Source organism: Pristis pectinata, chromosome 37 (genome assembly GCF_009764475.1).
Source record: "Pristis pectinata isolate sPriPec2 chromosome 37, sPriPec2.1.pri, whole genome shotgun sequence".
Lineage (NCBI taxonomy): Eukaryota > Metazoa > Chordata > Chondrichthyes > Rhinopristiformes > Pristidae > Pristis > Pristis pectinata.
The window spans coordinates 22,622-37,248 of NC_067440.1; the positions used below are offsets into that span (position 1 = coordinate 22,622).

The 14,627-nt window shown below is 56.1% G+C and overlaps 1 protein-coding gene across 1 annotated transcript; it reads right to left on the bottom strand.

Moving 5' to 3' along the window:
* Positions 1 to 2,594: 2,594 nt before the first annotated feature.
* LOC127586487 (retinol dehydrogenase 12-like) lies at positions 2,595 to 12,719 on the bottom strand. The gene is made up of 7 exons (XM_052044502.1): positions 12,587 to 12,719; positions 10,679 to 10,819; positions 9,338 to 9,529; positions 8,043 to 8,204; positions 7,039 to 7,155; positions 6,269 to 6,473; positions 2,595 to 2,784 (listed from the first exon to the last, which is right to left on the bottom strand). The coding sequence occupies exons 1-7, from the start codon at positions 12,717 to 12,719 to the stop codon at positions 2,595 to 2,597; spliced, it is 1,140 nt and encodes a 379-aa protein (XP_051900462.1).
* Positions 12,720 to 14,627: the final 1,908 nt, after the last annotated feature.

A 14,627-nucleotide genomic window follows, 5' to 3' on the forward strand; every position in this document is an offset into this window, starting at 1 on the left:
GCCCCGACACCTCTGTCTCTGTAACCCCCTCTGCCCCCTGCACCCCTCCCTGTCTCTAACCCCCTCTGGCCCCCACACCCCTCCCCATCTCTGTAACTCCCTTCGGCCCCGACACCCTTCTCTGTCTCTGTAACCCCCTCCGGCCCCTACACCTCTAAGCCCCCTCTTAACCCCCCTACACCCCTCCCTGTCTCTGTAACCCCCTCTGGCCCCTACACCCTTCTCTGTCTCTGTAACCCCTTCTGGCCCCTACATCCCTCCCCTTCTCTGGAACTCCCTCCAGTCGCTACACCTCTCCATATCTCCGGAACCCTCTCCAAGCAGGAAAAGTGGCTTCAGGGACCCACTTTTGCAATTTCTCATAAAGGAGTCCATTTGGCCCTTCAACCTTGTCCTAGCTCTCATCCCTCCTGTTATTTCCCTGTAACCTATTCTCCCGTTGAAGACTTGTTGTTGGGCAGAAATTTCACATGTGCCAGTATGCTTTCTCCAGTGTCAAATGTGGTCTCAACTGCAGCCCATTCCCCACATTACCGTATCAGCTGCCTCAGTTGGGGAAGTGACAGAGGGACTGTCCGAAGCGGGAGGTTGTTCAAAGCACCAGTTATTCTGCAGTAGAGCTCATGACTAGAACTGGCATTCTCCACTCAACAGCTGATACTGCTCACCCAATTCTGGTTACCTCCTACTCTCCTAGTCTTTGCTCCTATTCCCCACCTTTCCCGAGCTTCCCAGTCCCATATCACAGTCTCCACATGTTGTCTATGTGGACTTTAACAAGGCCTTTGACAAGGTCCCTCATGGAGAGCTGGTCAAGAAGGTTAGATCACATGGGATCCAAGGTGACCTGCCCAATTGGCTACAACATTGGCTCGGTGGAAGGAGTCAGAGGGTCTGTCAGACAGGACGCCAGTGACCAGCTGTGTGCCACAGGGATTGGTGTTGGGTCCACTGTTGTTTGTCATCTATATTAACGATTTGGTTGAGAATGTATGTGGCATAGAACAGAACAGCACAGTACAGTACAGGCCCTTTGGTCCACAATATTGTGCTGACCTTTAAACCTTGCCTAAGACTATCTAACCCCTTCCTCTCACATATCCCTCTATTTTAAATTCCTTCATATGCTTATCTAGTAATCTCTTGAATTGGACCAATGTACCTGCCTCCACCACTGCCCCAGGCAGCGCATTCCATGCCCCAACCACTCTCTGGGTAAAATACCTTCCTCTGATATCTCCCTTGAACTTCCCCCCCATTACTTTAAAGCCATGCCCTCTTGTATTGAGCATTGGTGCCCTGGGAAAGAGGCGCTGGCTGTCCACTCTATCCCTCTTAATATTTTGTACACCTCTATCATGTCTCCTCTCATCCTCCTCTCCAAATAGTAAAGCTCTCGCTCCCTTAGTCTCTCCTCAAAATGCATACTCTCTAAACCAGGCAGCATCCTGGTAAATCTCCTCTGCACCCTTTCCAACACTTCCACACCCTTCCTATAATGAGGCGACCAGACTTGGACACGGTACTCTTAAGTGTGGTCTAACCAGAGTTTTATAGAGCTGCATCGTTACCTTGCGGCATGATTAGTAAGCCTGCAGATGACGCCAAAATTGGTGGTATAGTGGACAATGAAGAAGATTGTCTAAGGTTACAACAGGATCTAGATCAACTGGGAAAGTGGGCCAAGGAATGGCAGATGGAGTTTAACTTGGACAAGTGCGAAGTGATGCATTTTTGGGAAGTTAAACCAGGGCAGACATACATACACAGTGAACGACAGGGCACTGGGGAGTGTTGTAGAACAGAGAGACGTAAGGGTGCAGATACATAAATTTGTAAAAGTGTAGGTAGACAGGGTGTTGAAGAACATGTATAGCATGATTGCCTTCATCAGAAGGGGTATTAATTACAAGTGTTGGGACTTCATGTTACAACTGTACAAGTAGTTTGTGAAACTGCACTTGGAATATTGTGCGCAGATCTGGTGCGGAAAAGATTCACTAAGATGTTGGGATTGAAGGGCTTGAGTTATTAGGAGAGACTGGACAGGCTGGGAATGTTTTCCCTGGAGCGAAGGCGGCTGAGGGGTGACCTTATAGAGGTTTATAAAATCATGAGGGGCATAGATAAGGTGGAACGTCACAGTTTTTCTCTCAGGGTTGGGGAGTCCAAAATCAGAGGGCATAGAGTGAAAAGAAAAATATTTAAAATGGACCTGAGGGGTAAGTCTTTCACACGGAGGGTGGTCAGTATATGGAACGAGTTGCCAAAGGAAGCTGTAGAAGTGGGTACAATTACAACATTTAAAAGACGCTTGGACAGATAGACGGATAGGAAAGGTTAGAGAGATATGTACCAAACGCAGGCAAATGGGACGAGCTAAGGTAGACAACTTGGCATGGATGAGTTGGGCCGAAGGGCCTGTTTCCCTGCTGTATAACTCTGTGGCTCTGTGACACCCTCACCTACCTCTCTTGGGGTGTCGGGGTGTCAGTGTTGAGTGGGGAACACAGAGGGAGACAGGTAGCGGGAGGCAGCAATACCAGACTGGATATAAGCTGTTCTTTATTCCTCTGCAGTACACATACACTAGCTCAATAAACGCAAATGCGGTTCTTCTTGACATTGGTCCCTCGGATCAGGTGTGACATCGACCAGTACAGACTGTCGTTGATGGTGCTCGGTGAGATCTCCAAGCGCACCATTTCGATACTCAGGTCCCACAGGGCCTTAGCCGTACAGTCGTCCTGGGCGTAGTAGGAAACCTCTCTCACCATGCAGTCACTGTGGGTCAGGGGTAGGAGGGGGAGAGAGGAGGGGAGGGAGCCACAGGAGGGTGGGCAAGGGTGAGGGAAACAGTGGTGGAAGGGAGGGTAGTGTGGGATGTTGGGGGGGGGAGGAGAAAGGAAGGGAGAGGAGGAGGAGATGAGAGGGAGAGAAGGGGGAAAGGGAAGGAGGGAAGAGTTAGGGAAGAGAGGAGGGGAGGGAAGGCAGGAAGGGGAGGAGAGAGAAGCCGGGAAGATCAGCTTCCATTTGGTCAGACTAAGAAAGTGTGTTCTTTGTTGTGACGTGGGCGAAGGTGGAAGAGACCAGCACTAATACAAGATAATCTTGTCCAGTAACCTACTCATTGATCTTCAGTTTGGGTTTGACCAGGAAAAAACTGCTCCAGGTCTTGTTCAAGGACCATAAAGCTGAATTACAGTGGTGGGGTGTGAGTGACTGTCCTTGAGGGAGCAGCATTTGACTGTGCCTGGCATCAAGGGGAAACACTCCAGTGGTTGGAGTCACAGTTTGTACAAAGGGAGATGGTTGTGGTTGTCCCAGTCCCAGGATGTAGGAGTTCCCCAGGGCAGTGTCGGGCCAATTTTCTTCAGCTGCTTCATCAATGACCTTCCCTATGAAGTAGGGACATTCACTGATGATTGCACAAGGTTTAATTCCATTTCTAACTCCTCAGCAAATGAAGCGTCCATACTCTCAGCATGACCTGGACAACATGCAGACGTGGGCTGAGAAGTGACAAGTAACATTCATCCCACAGAGTTCCAGGCAATGTCCATTCCCAACCATCTATCCTTGACATTCAATGGTATTCCCATCACCAAGTCCCCCGCCATCAATGTCCTCTGAGTCATCACTGACCAGAAACTCAGTATACGTATTGTGGCTACAAGAGCAAGTCAGGGACTGGGGATCCTGCAGTGAGTGACTCACCTCCTGACACCCCAAGGCCCTTCCACCATCCATAAGCCAGAAGTCAGGAGTGTGATGGAACACTCCTCACCTGCCTGGGTGAGTGCAGCACCAACAACTCTTGAGAAGCTTGGCACCATCCAGGGCAAAGCAGCCACTTGATCGACATACCATCCACCCCCCTAAACACTGCCTTCCTCCACTACTGGCACACAGTGGCTGCAGTGTGCACCATCTACAAAATGCACGGCGGTTACTCACCCAGGCTACTCCAACAGCACCTCTCCCACCAGGCCACACTTGGAGTATCATGTACAGTTCCTGTTGCCACACTACAGAAAGGATGTAACATTATAAAGAGTACAGAAGATATTCACCAGGATGTTGCCTGCAATGGACTGACAAGGAGAGAGTGGATAGGCTTGGAGCATAGGAGGAGGCTGAGGGGTGACCTCATGGAGGTTTATAAGATTATGGGAGGTATAGATAAAGTAGGTTATCAGAGGAGGTAACTAAGAAGGTTGATGAAAGCAAAGTGGTTGAGGTCTTTTTGGATTTGAGGAAGTCATTTGACAAAGTCACACATGGTAGGCTGGTCCAGAAGACTCAGGTACATGGATCTAAGGCCAGCTGGCTAACTGGATTGGTGATAGAAAGCAGAGGGTAGTGATATAAAGCTGGTTTTCTGATTGGAAGGCTGTGACCGGTGGTGTATCACTGGGATCAGTGCTGGCACCCTTGTTTGTGATATTTATCAATAACTTGAATGTGAATGTAGGATGTATGGTTATGTTTGCAGAGGACATGGAAGTTGGGGGTGTTGTGGATAGTAAGGATGGATGTCTAAGACTACAGCAGGATGCAGATCAGATGGAGAGTTTGGCAGAGCTTTGGCAGATGGAATTTAATCCTGACAAGTGCAAGGTGATGCACTTTGGGAAGTCAAATAGGGGTAGGGCATATGCAGTAAATGGTGGGGCACTAAGGAATGTTGACGAAGAGAGGCCTAGGTGTCCAAGTCTATAGTTCCCTGACAGCAACAACACACCTGGGTAGGGTGATGAAGAAGGCATACAGCACGTTTGCCTTCATAGGTCTGGATATAGAATATAAGAGTCGGGAGGTTATTGTTGCAACTTTACCAAGTACTGGTTGGGGTGCACTTTGAAGCGTGTGCAATTCTGGTCACCACACTTTTGGATGGAGGTGATTGTGCTGGAGAGAGTGCAGAGGAAATTCACCAGGATGTTGCCTGATGGGAGGACTTCAGTCATGGGGAGAGGCTGGTCCTGTTTTCCCTGGAGCAGAGGAGGCTGAGGGGTGGTCTGTTACAGGCATGTGAAATTATAAGAGGCATTGATAGGGTAAATAGTCTTTTTCCTGTGGTAGTGGTATCAAAAGCAAAAGGGCGTAGGTTTAAGGTGAGAGAAAAGAGTTTTAAAGGGGATCTCGGGTAAGTGTTTGACACAGAGAGGGGTTGATATCTGGAAGTCACTGCCAGAGGAGGTGGTGGAGTTCAATCCGGAGAAGTGTGAGGTGGTACACTTTGGAAGGACAAACTCCAGGGCAGAGTACTGGGTAAATGGCAAGGTACTTGGCAGTGTGGAGGAGCAGAGGGATCTGGGGGTTCATATTCACAGTTCATTGAAAGTTGCCTCACAGGTGGAAAGAGCGGTTAAGAAGGCCAATGGGATGTTAGCTTTCATAAGTCACGGGATTGAGTTTAAGAGTAGAGTACTGTGTTCAGTTCTGGTCACCTCATTATAGGAAGGATGTGGAGGCGTTGGAGAGGGTGCAGAAGAGATTTACCAGGATGCTGCCTGGATTAGAGAGTATTGAATATGAGAGGCTTAAGGTGCTAGGGCTTTATTCACTGGAAAGGAGGAGGATGAGAGGAGAATTATAGAGGTATATAAAATATTGAGAGGAATAGATAGAGTAGACAGTCAGCACCTCCTTCCCAGGGCACCAATGCTCAAGACGAGAGGGCATGGCTTTAAGGTTACGGGTGGGAGGTTCAGGGGAGATGTCAGGGGGAGGTTTTTCACCCAGAGAGTGGTTGGGGCATGGAATGCACTGCCTGGGGTGGTGGTGGAGGCAGATACATTGGACAGGTTCAAGAGCTTGTTGGATAGGCATATGGAGGAATGTGAGATGGAGGGATATGCAGGAGGAAGGGGTTAGGTAGTGTGAGGGTGGTTTGATGGATGGCACAACATGGCGGGCCGAAGGGCCTGTTTTGTGCTGTATGGTTCTATGGAGTTGGATACTGTCACTACATTGAAGAGCCATTTAGACATGCACAGATAGGGAAGCCATAGAGGGACCCACTGCTAGCAAATTGGATCAATGTAGATGAGCAAAGAGTCAGCGTGGGTGAGATGGGCTGAAGGGCCCATTTCTGTGCTGTAACAACTCTGATCCTATGCGAGACAAAAACACAGATAGGGAGGGAGAGAGGGCAGAGAAAGAGTGAGAGTTGGATATTTATGGAGAGGGTGTGGACAGTTACTGGAGGAATCTGCTCCTGTCCTGAGCCTGGGTTTGGAGGTGACACTCGGTGTGAACTCACCTAAAGTACTGTCCAGTGACCCCTTCCAGTTCGGGTGCCACAGCGCAGTGGATGCTGGTCTGGGCTCCTTGCTTGGGTGTTTTCAGGCAGAAGTAGAATGGAGCCACAATCAAACGGACCAAGAGAGGTTGATGATGCATCATGCAACTGACCATGTCTGTCCAGACCATGCCAGGGTGTACCGCATTCACGGTTACTCCAGTCCCTGAGAGCACAAACGCCGATCAATCATGTCACTGGTGAGTAATGACTGTCCCATCACACACTCCTGGGGTCAGACACAGAGTGAAGCTCCCTCTACACTGTCCCATCACACACTCCCGGGGTCAGACACAGAGTGAGGCTCCCTCTACACCGTCCCATCACACACTCCCGGAGTCAGACACAGAGTGAAGCTCCCTCCGCACTGTCCCATCACACACTCCCGGGGTCAGACACAGAGTGAAGATCCCTCTACTCTGTCCTATCACCCACTCCCAGGTTTAACTCAAGGCTTGGTGTGTTATGTACCCTCAGCCCTGTGGTGTCTGGGTTTGCTCCGTACGATTCCCAGGGTTGCTGGGAGCAAGCTTGAGGATTCCAAGCAACAGCCTTAAGCTCAAATGTCTAATGTGGCAAGTGCTGGGGGCCAGGTCTGTGGTAGATGTTACTCTCCACACTGACTGAACTCCAGGGCTACCCCACTGTGTGTTGCTTGAGACCCACCAACCCTACCCTCCCACAGTCTGGGGAGGGGCTGAACCCACCCCTGCCCCCACTCCCAGCCTCACCTTGCAGTTGCTGAGCTAACTCGCGGGTGAAGAGGATGTTGGCCAACTTGCTCTGGCAGTGGGACACCAGTGAATCGTAGCTGTCCTTCATGTTGATGTCGTTGAAGCGAATCTTGCCTGCAAGAGGGGTGGAGGAGAGGGATGGAGGGAGAGGGGTGTGGAGAGAGAGGGAGGGGGTATATAGGATGGGAGGGGTGGAGGGGGAAGAGATGGGAAGGGAGGGAGGAACGTGAGTGGGGAGGAGAGGGTTGTGTAGAGGGGGAGAGTCGGCATAGGGGAGGAATGGTGTGAGGGTAAAGGAAAGAGAGAGAGTGGATGGAATGGAGGGGTAGAGAGGGGGCAGTGGGGAGAGATGGTGGATCAGAGGAGGGCAGAGGGTCAGTGGGAGGGATGGACAAAGGAAGAGAGAGCGGGACAGGGGAAGAGTGAGATTTGCAGGGAGATGGAGAGATTCGGAAAGAGAGACTGAGGGCAGGCGGGGTGGGGGGGGGGAGGTGGGCACTAGCATAACCCCTCCATCCTGCCCCCAGAGGGTCTCAAAGCCCTGGGAAGATTCTGGAAGTCAGGGCAGTTGTAACGCAGCTGATTATTGGTGGACTGCAGAAGCCCACAGACAGCAGGCTGAGAATGCGCCGGTTCCACTGGATCGAACATAGACCAGGAGAGCAGAGAACAGGCCCTTCGGCCCACCATGTCTGTGCTCAGCACAACGTGACTGCAATGTGACTTCCTGACTGTTGTACTTAGTGAGGTTTAACTGTCGGCTCCAGGTCACCAGCGACACACACTGCTGCCTTCTCGACGGGGAGCTCCTCTACAACCACTTCAGGGAGCAGACAGAGCCCAGGGATAAAGTCCCTGACGGAATATAACATCTCCACAATGTCCAACTTGACATCGCCCCTCCATAATGCAAAGCTCCCTCACTGTCCCTCCCACAATACAATGCTCCCCCCCACCCCCAGCCACTCCCCACCCCCAGCCCTACCCCCTGCCTCTCTCACCGATGCTGTGGGCTCGGCTGGAGACGTTGATTATTCGGCTCGGCGCACTGGACTTCAGCTGATCCAGCAGGAGGATGGTTAGCAAGAAGTGACCAAAGTGGTTGACCCCGATCTGGAGTTCGAAGCCGTCCTCTGTCACCTGTCTCGGTCCAATGGGAGCCCCTGGGGAGGGGGAAAGGAGGTGGAAGGGGTGCAGAGAGGGTGTTGGGTGAAGGAGGGTAGGGGGGGGTTGGTGAGAGAGAGGGGTGGTGGTGGGAGATAGGAAGAAGGGAGAGAGGTGATGGTGAAGGGGGTTGGGTGAAGGACGGTAGAGAGAGGGATGGTGGGAAGTGGTAGGGAGAGGGGGAGAGAGAAAATGGTGATAGTGGAGAGAAGGGGCAAGGGTATGAGAGTGGGGTGAGGGGTGGAGAGAGAGGAGTGAGAGGGAGAGGGGATGTAAAGGAAGTGAGGGAGAGAGGTGGATGAGAGAGGGTGAGAAAGAAAGCAGATGGTGAGAAGAGGCTGTTCAGCCCCTCTGGCCTGTTCCCACAGTCCCCAGTTGTTCAGTCTGGCATTGATCAATGCCCTGAGATTGTACCGACCCTTCTCTCGTATACCTTTCACCCAAACTCCTGAACGATTGCCCTCTACTGTGAAGCCTATGACCGGTGGTGTATCCCAGGAATCGGTGCTGGGACCTTTGCTGTCTGTGATGTGTATGAATGACTTGGAATCGAACGTACGAGGTGTGATCGTGGATGACACGGAAGTTGCTGGTGTTGTGGATAGTGAGGAAGGTTGTCTAAGGCTGTAGCAGGGTGTCGATCGGATGGAAAGTTGGAGTGTTGGCAAATGGAATTTATTCCCAACGAGGGTGAGGTGACGAAGGCGAACAGGTGGGGTGTAAAAGAGTAAATGGAAGGGCTGTGGGGAGTGTGGATGAACAGAGGGACTGTGGGGTACAAGTCCACAGATCCCTGAAAGTGGACATGCAGGTGGCATAGGCCAGGCATGGAAAACAGCGCTGGGACATGATGTTACTGCTGTATAAAACACGGGTTAGACACGGAGTGTTGCTGCACTGTAGGGAGGAGGTGGTTGTGCTGGAGAGAGTGCAGAGGAAATTCATCAGGATGTTGCCTGGATTGGAGGACTTTGTTATGAGGGGAGACCCTCCCCCCTCCCCCAACCTTCCCCCTCACCTTTTACCCACTTTTCCTCTCCCCTCTCTCTACGCCCCCTCGCCCCACCCTCTCTCTCCCCTCTACGCCCCCTCGCCCCACCCTCTCCCTCCCCCTGCCCCTCACCACACAGACCTGCGTTGTTGATCAGGATGTCGATCTTGCCCTCGGTCTCAGCCATGTCCCTGACGAAGCAGCGCACGGACTCGAGCGAGGCCAGGTCCAAACGGGACACCACGACGCCCTCGTTACCGGTGCTGATCCGCAGCTCCTCGGCCGCCTGCTCGCTACGTTCCAGGTCCCGGCAGGCCAGGATCACACGCGCTCCTGCAGCAGGGCAGCACGCCCTCGGGGTGGAGAGAGGGTAGGGTGGGGTGGGGAGAGGGTGGGGTGGGGTGGGGAGAGAGGGGAAGGGGAGGGAGGGAGGGTGGGTGTAGGGACAAGGGGTAAAGGAGAGAGGGGAAGGGGAGAGGGTGGGGGTGGGGACGGGGGAGGGGAGAGGGGTAGGAGAGAGAGGGGTGGGTGGGGGTGGGGATGGGGGTTTGGGTATAGGAGAGGGGGAGGGGAGGGAGGGTTGGGAGTGGGGATGGGGGTGGGAAGTGGGGAGGGTCGTAGGGGAGGGGAGAGGGGTAGGAGAGAGGACGGAGTGTGGGGACGGGGTGGGGGAGGGGGGATGGAGGGTGGGGGTGGGGAGTGGGGTAGGTGAGGGGAAAGAGGGGAGGGAGAGAGGGGAGGTAGGTTGGGGAGGAGGGAGTGGGTTTTAGAGGAAAGGGTGGGCAGGAGAGAGGGGAAGGAGGTAGCGGAGAGGGGAGGAGGGAGTGGGAGTTCAAGGAAGGGGTGGGATGGGGGGAGGGAGGGGCGGGGAGAGGGGAGGGTAGGGGAGGGAAGGGTGGAAGTTAGAGGGGAGGGTGGGGAGGGGGAGATGGAGGGGAGGGGAAGGTGTGGGAATGGGAGAGAGGGGGAGGAGAGTGGGTGAGAGAGGAGAGGGAGAGGGGTAGATGAAGGGGCGATATGAGGTAAGGGAGAGGGGTAGATGAGATGAGGGAGGGTGAGTGGGAAGTGAGACAGGAGGGAAGGTGAGAGCAAGAGGGGTAGTGATGGAAGGTGGGCAAGGGTGAGGTGCGGGAGGGAGGGAGGAATGTTAGGAAATGGGGAGGGTTTGGGGCTGTGGGGCGTGAATTGGTGATGTGGGGATTCAGGGTGGGAGCTGGTTAGGGAAGGGTAGGTGGGGGTGGGGACGGTGGGTTTGTGTTGGGACAGGTCTGTGTGTGTCGGGGATTGAGTTGGTGCAAGTCGATGCTTGGGCAGGGTGGTGTCTGTCTCCAGGTTCTGACCATGTCTATTCCGTATCTGGGTCCGTGTCCATTCTGGGGCCCAGTTCGGACATGGATCTGTGTCAGGGTCCGTGTCAAGTCTGTGTTCGGGTCTGTTCCTGGGACCATGTGCCAGGGGGATGGGAGGCTTACGTCCACCTACCTCTCCTCGCCAGTTCTCGAGCCGTCTCCTTCCCGATCCCCCTGTTGGCTCCGGTGATGATCACGGTTTTCCCATCCATCCGCTTGGTGCAGTGGCAGACACCTCCCGCCAGCCAGTTCCGTAAGATCAGGAAGCTTGTGCCTTGGGAATGACGTGGGATTCAGCACAAACACCAGGGCTGTGATCTCTCCCTGAATCCCCTCCCCTCCCCTCGACATCCTAACCGTCACTGTCCCTGCCAAACCTTCCCATCCTGTCCCCTCCCCTCTCCCCTCTCCCCCTCTCCCCTTCCCTTGCCCCACTACCCGCTCTCTCCCATCCCCTCCCCTCCCATCCTCTCCTCTCCCATCCCAACCTCTTCCTGGATGACAGGAGGGAAGATAATGGGTTGGGAGGGAGAGAGGGAGGGGGAGGGAGAGGGGGAGGGAATGCCCCTCTTCATTCCTCTCCCATCTCACAACCCCATTATGGCCCCTCTTCTCCCTCAATGACTTGGTGACACCACCGTTGAAGGATACAGCTGGCAGACTAGTTCTCTGCTGAGGAGAAACCTCAGTCAATGAAGCAGTCCATGCCTGCATGCAGCATGATGGCCAGTGAGCACACCATGAAAGTATCTGGCATTGACCATTCCCAATGAGAGAGAGTCCAACCACCCACCTTTGGCATCCAATTGCGTTTCTGTTGCTGAGTCCCCATTAACATTCTGTGCTAACCAAAGACACAGGTACCCAGGCTACATCAGCAAGTACCCAGATGGTTCACTGCAACCTCCTCAAGGGTGACTAGTGCTGGGAAACAAATGCAGGCTGTGTGTGACACACACACACACACACACACACACACACACACACACACACACACACACACCTCAGAAGTCTGCACCAATCACGATCCCAATCAGTCGCCAGCACATGGAGTTTGTACAGAGAAATGCTCAAGGACCTCACAATCCTGTCCCAATTCCACACAGCTTTCCAAAACTTGAGGGAGAACTACACTGTGGGAGGGGTGTTGAGGAGGGAACGCTGCAGGAGGGGCGGTGAGGAGCGAGCGCCATGCCGTGGGAGGGGTGTTGAGGAGGGAGCGCTGTTCTGCAGGAGGGGTGGTGAGGAGGGAGCACCGAGCAGCGGGAGGCGCGGTGAGGGGACTGCTGCGCCGTGGGAGAGGTGGTGAGGTGGGAGCGCTGTGCTGTGGCGGGGGCGGGGGGGGCAGCATACTGCAGGAGGGGTAGTGTGGAGGGAGCGCCAGAGGAGGGGTGGTGAGGAGGGAGCGCCGTGCTGTTGTTGGGGGGTGGTGAGGAGGGAGCACCGCGGGAGGGGTGGTGAGGAAGGAGTGCTGTGGGAGGGGTGGTGAGGAGGGAGCGCTGCGCCGTGGAGGTGGTGAGGGAGCGCTGCGCCGTGGGAGGGGTGGTGAGGAGGGAGAGCTGCGCCGTGGGAGGGGTGGTGAGGTGGGAGCGCTGTGCTGTGCTGTGGTGGGGGGGCTGTCAGGAGGGAGCAGCACACTGCAGGATGGGCGGTGAGGAGGGAGCACCGTGCTGCGGGAGGGTCAGTGAGGAGGGAGTACCTGCTGCGGGAGGGTCAGTGAGGAGGGAGTACCTGCTGCGGGAGGGTCAGTGAGGAGGGAGTACCTGCTGCGGGAGGGTCAGTGAGGAGGGAGTGCCGTGCTGTGGGATGATATTTCAAGGGCCCACGTATCCTCAGATAAGCCCCTGGGGTGACACAGGGAGGAGAGAGAGGGTGCGTGGAGGGGCTGGTGTTTGAAGAATCCCCGCGGCCCGTTGTTTCCGCAACGGAGAGCAGGAGGGAAGTGCCAGCCGTGCTGCTGAGCGTGGGCTCTTGCTGTGCATGGGCTGGTGGCTGCGTTGCCCAGGTAACAGACCTCCGGTTGGGGCCGGGCTGCCCTCACCTGTGACGGCCACCCCGGTGATGACGTAGACGTGCTGGGACAGGAAGCGGAGGGCACACTTGAAGTAGCGGCAGGAGACGCTGGCTGTGGCCACAGCTGCCTCCCCAGGACTGATCACCAGCGTCCGCCTCATGCTGCCCACATCAATGGTCAGCAAGTGAAGGGCCCGAAGCTGGCCTGTGCACACTGACCGCCAACCTCCGGCCACTGCCGGCCCATTGGCCACCTCCCAGGGCAGCAACCATCACCAGGGCAACCGTTGCTGGGTGCTGGGGCGCCGGTGACAATCCCCCTCTTGTTGACATCATACTTGACATCACTGGCCATTCTGACCAATTAGATTGTTTCATTGTATTGACTAGTGGAGATGACCCTGTGCTCCCTCACCGCCCCCCCCTCACCGCCCCTCCCGCAGAGTGGCGCTCCCCCCTCCCCACCCCCCCTCACCGCCCCTCCCCCAGCGCGGCGCTCCCTCCCCGCCCCTCCTGCAGCGCGGCGCTCCCCCCTCACCGCCCCCCTCTCACCGCCCCTCCCGCAGCGCAGCGCTCCCCCCTCACCGCTCCCCCCTCCCCGCCCCTCCCGCAGCGCGGCGCCCCCTCCCCGCCCCTCCCGCAGCGCGGCGCCCCCCCCCACCGCCCCTCCCGCAGCGCGGCGCCCCCTCCCCGCCCCTCCCGCAGCGCGGCGCCCCCCCCTCACCGCCCCTCCCGCAGCGCGGCGCCCCCCCTCACCGCCCCTCCCGCAGCGCAGCGCCCCCCCCTCACCTCCCCCCCTCACCACGGCGCTCCCCCCTCACTGCCCCTCCCGCAGCCCGGTGCCCCCCCCTCACCGCCCCTCCCGCAGTGCGGCGCTCTCCCCTCACCGCCCCCCCTCACCGCCCCTCCCGCAGCGCGGCGCTCCCCCCTCACCGCCCCCCCCCTCACCGCGGCGCTACCCCCTCCCCCCCCCTCACCGCGGCGCCCCCCCTCACCGCCCTCCTCACCATGGTGCCCCTCCCCCACCGCCCCTCCCACAGCGTGGCTCTCCCCCCTCACCACCCCCCCCCCACAGCGCGGATCTCCCCCCTCACTGCCCCCCCTCACCGCTCCTCCCGCAGTGCAACTCTCCCCCCTCACCGCCCCTCCCACAGGGCGGGGCTCCCCCCTCACCGTCCCCCCCCCTCACCACGGGGCTCCCCCTTCACTGTCGCTTTTTTTTAAATAAACATTTATTAACTAAAATCACCACAAAATGGACAACCAGTGTCAATACACTGCAACTATTACAGAAGAGAAGAACAAACTAAGCAGCTACATGACGAAAGTAATGCTAACTAACACCTGTGAAACACTCAAGCAATACAACACCTGCTAACGCAACACTTCAAATAAGAATCGCATTTGCACCGTCCACGACACACGTGATCCCCTGAGGGACCCACTGAGCGCAGAACTCGACCAGGGTGCCCGTGGAGACCGCGTGCTCCTTCTTCAAGGACATCCGCACGCGCACGGAAGACGGGCCAGAACCCTCCGCTGCCCGTCGCCGCGACCCACGGATGGCCAACTTGGCCAGGCCCAGCAGAAGACACACCAGGAGATTATCCACGCGATCCTCACCGCCCCTCCCACACTGTGGCACAACCTCACTGCCCCTCCCACACTGTGACACACCCTCACCGCCCCTCCCACAGCACGGCTCTCCACCCTCACCGCCCCTCCCACAGCGCGGCTCTCCACCCTCACCGCCCCTCCCACAGCTCGGCTCTCCACCCTCACCGCCCCTCCCACAGCGCGGCGCTCCCTCAGCTCTGTAGTCTGAAGTCTTCTCCTCGTCTCGCAGCTCCCGTGCCTGCTCCCAGCTCAGTCTGCACTGTGTCAGAGTGAGAGCTGTTGCCCCCTGCTCATCATCATCAAGCCTCTTCCCACCAACTCCCCTCCTTCCATTACCTCCGTCCACCCACAGAAGGGCCAATGTAAACAGAGACCATGAGGGAAAGCGGTGAATTTATTGGTGGTCAGCAGCTAGATGCGGGCAAGTGTCGGTCAGCTGTGGCTGGTCAGGA

Bases quoted from the DNA above. Each gene is read 5' to 3' on its own strand.
- LOC127586487 (XM_052044502.1), bottom strand. From the start codon at position 12,719: ATGAGGCGGACGCTGGTGATCAGTCCTGGGGAGGCAGCTGTGGCCACA. The intron at 10,820-12,586 runs GTGAGGGCAGCC...GTCATTCCCAAG, and splicing joins CACCGGGGTGGCCGTCACAG to GCACAAGCTTCCTGATCTTA. The intron at 7,156-8,042 runs GTGAGAGAGGCA...CCCCTCTTGCAG, and splicing joins CAGCCGAGCCCACAGCATCG to GCAAGATTCGCTTCAACGAC.